The sequence below is a fragment of the Saprolegnia parasitica genome (assembly GCF_000151545.1).
Source record: "Saprolegnia parasitica CBS 223.65 unplaced genomic scaffold supercont2.28, whole genome shotgun sequence".
Taxonomy (NCBI): Eukaryota; Oomycota; class Saprolegniomycetes; order Saprolegniales; family Saprolegniaceae; genus Saprolegnia; species Saprolegnia parasitica.
The window spans coordinates 335381-341098 of NW_012156422.1; the positions used below are offsets into that span (position 1 = coordinate 335381).

The window sequence follows — 5718 nt, forward strand, 5'->3', positions numbered from 1 at the left end:
AAACGATCCCAGCGTGACGCACGTGGCCTTGTCCACACGAGCCGGGTCCCTCGTTCGGACATCGCCTTTCTGTCAACGACTATGGCGGCGTAGGACACAACGTGTGTCCTACGCCGCCAATGGCACGTAAAGACACTTATTCGATTCTGCTGGCGCGCGAGTTGGGTGTTATGAGCTTGGCGCGCGTTTTAAAAGACGCGCAAACATATATTATACTGATCCGAGCCAGCCAAAGTTTGGATAGAAATTTTTATAGCATAAATCGGACCGATCGAGTGTGGCTGGGGTGCCTTTTACGAGGGCTATAGCCGTTTTGCCCATGAAACATTCCTTCCAGATACGCTCCCATACGCTCCACAACCTCCTTTGGCAAAAACTGCCGCATAGTTCTGCCACATGATCTACCTCCAAGCCTTCTCCTCACCTTACCTCCTTGAATGAACTCAATATCTCTGACATTGAGTACGCGAGAGGTATGTATTTTGAAATCCTTATCTCCAAAATACAGGGTCTTTGTTTACCAGGTACGGTGTTGTCAATATTAGTGTACTAGTAGACTTACATGCAAAATGGCACTAGTCCTTTTCACGGAGCTGGAGACTGGGTTAGAGTTGTTGCGAACGCATACTAGTACAGCACTTGAGCCCTTATAAACGATAACTATTTTAGACGACGTTCCAGTGGAATCGATCATGTCGACATAAACAGATAGAAGGTTCGTCTCAATTGAGGATAAAGGCGAGGGAGAGAGCTTGCTTTGTTGGTTGGTCCAGTGGTTGGGCGCCACGCATTTTGGCTTGGGCCTGCGCATAGCTCTTTCGCCGCCGAGCGCGCTCTTCGTCCTGGTTTTGCTCGTAGCGCACCTTGAGCTTGGCGAGGACCTTGTCGCGATGCCGTCTGTAGTACGTCTTTGCGCGTTGCCGACTCAGCTCCATTTGCGCCGGCGTTTGCTGGCGACGAGGGCGCGGTGGCGACACTGCTGTAGATGGCGGTGGGTTGGCCTCTGCCATGAAAAAGAATAGTCCGCTGCATTTGCCCTTAGAGCCAGCAAGGAGGGCCGAAAGGTACTACTGTACTATCAATGACTACTACAGTGATACTTTCATATTTACGAAGAGTCGTACCACACGACCACGTGGTGTCGTTGCTGCCAAATCGAAAGTCCCACCCCTATTATATATGAGGTCCCACCGCTATTATCAAGATTATAAAAGATTCGTTTCGCCTCCGACAGAAGCGTACGTAGTAGAATACAAATGTCTAGCACATCACAGCCGTAATACTCGGCTCGTTTACGTTGGAATTATGATAGCGAGTCCTAATTTGACTAACAAATGTAAGACAAGGTGGCGTCCCAGTGCCTAACATTAATGAGTGTTTCTACCTCGTTTCATTTCGAGTCCACTATGAATGTCGGTGTTTTAATTAAATTAAAGAAGTTTCTTTACATGACATAGAAACACCCTGAACGAATATGGTGGCGGCGTAGGACACACGTTGTGTCCTACGCCGCCATAGTCGTTGACAGAAAGGCGATGTCCGAACGAGGGACCCGGCTCGTGTGGACAAGGCCACGTGCGTCACGCTGGGATCGTTTCTGCAAGCATTTAGAAGGACCCACTTTCGAGGACAGCAGCTGGTTTTGACAGGGTGGTTGTGTCGGTGTCGACCACCTAGGGTCTAGAAACTGCTTATTGAGACCACGTGTCAGAGAGTGTAGCTTTCGATGGTCCCCACGTTTTCGCGCACTCGTCGCACGGCACCATGCAAAGTGGTTTTACGGACCTTTGGTAGCCGTCGTTTCGAGTCGACACCTCAATATAAAACTATTGCATTCGTAACGGCTTTAGCTCATCATCAGTATTCGGGCAGAGTTGCAACTTCTCTGCACAGCGTGGTGTTCCCAGAGATACTGGACATGACGACGACACGCTGCGCCTCAGCATGATAATGGCACCATGGGTCTCTCCTGTTTGGGCGCACCCAAACTGCTCCCTACCACTCGATCGGCGTCTGATTTGGAGTGTCTTTCTTCGTTCACTATTTAGCTCGCACGATCGATTCCATGTCCCTACCCGTAAACGTTTCTGTCCTCGGTCGCTCGAGAAAGCCGCAGGCAGTCTTCTACAACAAAACAACCTTCCGCAGCGCTACCACCCCATTGCCTAATCACGATCGGTTCGCACCTGTATAGTACTGAACAGACTAGTATAAACGAGTATCGTCGCCTTCTGGGACCGTGGTCTCTGCAATATTTCCAGTCGCTACCACCAAGGACATTGGCCATCGCTCGTTGTTGTGGTCGTCACGACTTCGTTTGAGTCCTTGTCACGCGTGTCGGTTGGCTCGAGTAGTATTCAACGCTCATTAATGTACACCCACATACTCCTCTCCCTTTGAAGACTACGTTATCAGGTCGCAAAGCTACTCTTTCTTTCCTTTCACACGTGTCGTACGCCCATGGGCGCTTCAACGTTTCTGCGAAAGACAGCCGCGAGTCTTCTATGGCCATAGCATACAAACACCAAGACAACACCTTCCTTGACGACACGCATCCTGGTCCGATACAACGAGCGTCGTCTCATCGTCGTTGTTTAAGACCATGGTCTCCACCATGATGTCCAGTTGCTGCCACCCACCCCGACACCGACGCGTTCGTCAGTGCCCCCGACTTCACTGCTCACTTTCAATTTGGCGCCGTCCAACCTAGTACGCTATGCAGCGCGAAGTGGCAACGACGGACCGCGTCTCGTACATTGCGTCCTTTGACAAGCACGCGGCCGACGGCAACGACTACGAAGATGCCAAGACACCATGTGACCTCGAAGGCGGCGCGCTCCGCGACGGCGGCGCCCTTGTCTACTCGTCGCTCGAGGTCCTCGCGCTCATCTACCAGTACGCGATGGTTGGCATCGTCTACGGCGGCTTCGGTGTCATGAAGTACCCGATTTTGACCGGGTACTTTGGGCTCGAGACCAACGTGCTCAACTCGGCGAACGCGCTTTTGAATCTCGGCTGGTCGCTCAAGTTTGTGTTTGGTATGCTCAACGACTGCTTCCCCATCTTTGGCTACCAGCGCAAGCCGTACATGCTCGTCGGATGGGGTCTCACAGCCGTGCTTCTTGTCGTCACGGCCATTCGCCCGGCGGGCGAGGCCAACTCGCAGGTCGACGGCGCGACGTTTGCGCTTCTGTGCACGTGCACCGGGTTTTGCTACGTCATGGCCGACGTCGCGCAAGACGGCTTGATGCTCGCGTACGCGCAGCGCGAGCCGCTCGCAGTCCGCGGCCGCCTCCAGTCGTACATTTACGGCACGCGGTTTGTCTTTTCGGCCATCATCAGCGCCATCTGCGGCTTCTGCCTCAACTCCAAGCAGTTTGCCGGCCAGTTTGACTGGGACATTGGCGTCAACGGGTACTTTTGGATTCTGGCCGTTCCCGCTGTCATCAACATTCCGATCGTCTGGTTCTGCATCAAGGACACCAAGACCGAGGCGGTCCAGTTCAGCGTCTACTTCAACCAGCTCTGGACGCTCGTCCAGAAGCGCGCGGTGTGGCAGGTGCTCATTTTCAACTTTGTGTTCAACTTTTTCACGACCAGCATCCTCTCGACCGCGAGCTCGTATGTCATGCTCTACTGGGCCGGGGTTGAAAGTCTCAACTACTCGATCATCTCGGTCGTCGGCAACCTCCTCTTTGCCGTCGTGCTCTACGTCACGGGTACGTACGGCACGCACTGGAACTGGCGCTACGTGCTCGTCTCGACCGTCCTCGTCGCCAACGTCATCGACTCGATCTGTCAGTTCTGCACCATCTACGACGTGGTCCGGTACCAGTGGTTTTACCTCGGCGTGCCGCTCCTCGAGCAGATTCCGCTTGGCATCAACTTTGTCGTCGGGACCTATGTCATTGTCGAGCTCGCCGAGCTGGGCAACGAAGGCGTCATGTACGGTCTTCTGACGACCGTCTCCAACCTCCCGGGCACCTTTGGCACGCTCGTCTCCAACGTCATTTGCGCGCAGCTCGCGTTCAGCAAGGCGCTCATCGAGGAAGACGCGCCAGCCACGCGTGACGCCGTCGCGCAGTCGTACTACATTCAGTACGGGTCCATGGTACTTGGGTGCTTGGCCGTCGTCTTGCTCCCGAGCCAGAAGGCCGCGGTCGCCGAGCTCAAGAAGAACGGCGGCAGCCAGCCGCGGATCGCCGCCTTCATCTTTTTCACGCTCTTTACGACGCTGTGCGTGGCCATCACGGGCAGTCTCAGCTCCATGTACGAGAGCACCAACTGCCTCATGCTCGCGGGCGGTGGCGGCTGCGAAGTCGAGCCCTCGGGCACGTACCTCCTCGGCATCTTTGTGCCCGTGGGTCTCGCGCTGCTCTTGATCGCCAAGTTTACCTTCTTCCACTAAGTTGATCGGATGGAGACGCTCTCGATGCTGCGTCGGAGGCTAGCAGCCATTTGTACTGTGTAAAGTGATGTGGCTTTTAAGAGTTGTGCTTGGAGTCTCGATGGATGGCAACAACTACATCCGCATGGGATGTACCACCCTATCGAGTGGCGAACAAGTTGGACCAGGGCACACCAACGACACAAGATACGCCTCGGTGGTAGACGTACGAGTCCACCGACTGGACAAAAGGTCGTCAACGAAGAGCTATCTATATCGTGACGCAGCGGACATCCGTGGTGCTCGCTGCCGAACGAAAACCTCTGTCGCGTGACCCTGCCTTGATACAAAAGCGGCACGCGGATTGGCTGTTGGGAAATCGTTTTTAGCCAATGAAAACGCGTGATGCTTACGGTTGTCGGGTCGCAAGCCGGGATACGAACCGACCGACAGCTTGCACAGTCGTCTAGTCTTTTAGTATACGAATCGAGTTGTCGTCCATCTTTCGTGTTGCAGATGCTTAGCGTCACAATGACTACTCAGCCATCCACGTGGTCCGGGCACAGGCACGGGTTGCAGCGGCAGACCGGGCAGCCGCACGTGTGGGCAAGCACGCGACAGAGGCACGGGTTGCAGTGGCAGTCGGGGCAGGCGCACGTGTCCATCAGCATCGTCGTCGTCGTCGTCGTCGTTGGCATTGTGTGGTTGTCGTCGTCGCAAGCAAAAGGCAAACTGAATCACGACTTGACCGTCTTATTGTGATGGACTCGCCGTTGCGCTGCCTTTTCCACGAAAAGGAAACGGGACAAGATGCAGAGACGTTGATGGCATTGGGAAAGCATTGCGCTGTCGACGAGTGCCGAGTTTGTAGGGAGCGAGCAAGGCTGTCGCGTCAACAACAGTCCGTGGGATCGCGAGCGTACTCCAGCAAACGACATGGCCTTGCGCAGCGATGGCACGCCAGGGGACATGTAGCCGTGCTTCAAGGCCACGCACCTTGCGAGGATGGACTCGACGCATCACTTCGTCACTTGTCAGCTCGGCGACAGCTGGCACCACGAAAGCCACCAGGCCGAGAGATCGACACTGCGCTAGACGTAATGAGACGTGCTTTATACTTGAGAGCTCTGCACATTTCTATTACCTCGCATTGTGGCAGCCGCAGCCATGAGTGTGTAGCTGTAGCTGGCCGTTGGAGCAGCTACACAGGTTCACCGCGCCAGGATGCCACGTCGCTGCAGCCCAGATGGGTTTCATCCGGATACCATGGCCATGGTGTGGGGGATGGCCACAAAAAATCTACTCAACAGCCGACCGACCAGCATGTACAG

General features: G+C 54.6%; 1 protein-coding gene across 1 annotated transcript; it reads left to right on the forward strand.

Moving 5' to 3' along the window:
- Positions 1-2716: 2716 nt before the first annotated feature.
- On the forward strand, positions 2717-4408 carry SPRG_06899 (hypothetical protein; the record flags this gene model as incomplete). Its single annotated transcript, XM_012346361.1, has 1 exon — positions 2717-4408. The coding sequence occupies one exon, from the start codon at positions 2717-2719 to the stop codon at positions 4406-4408; it is 1692 nt and encodes a 563-aa protein (XP_012201751.1).
- Between the last annotated feature and the right edge of the window lie 1310 nt (positions 4409-5718).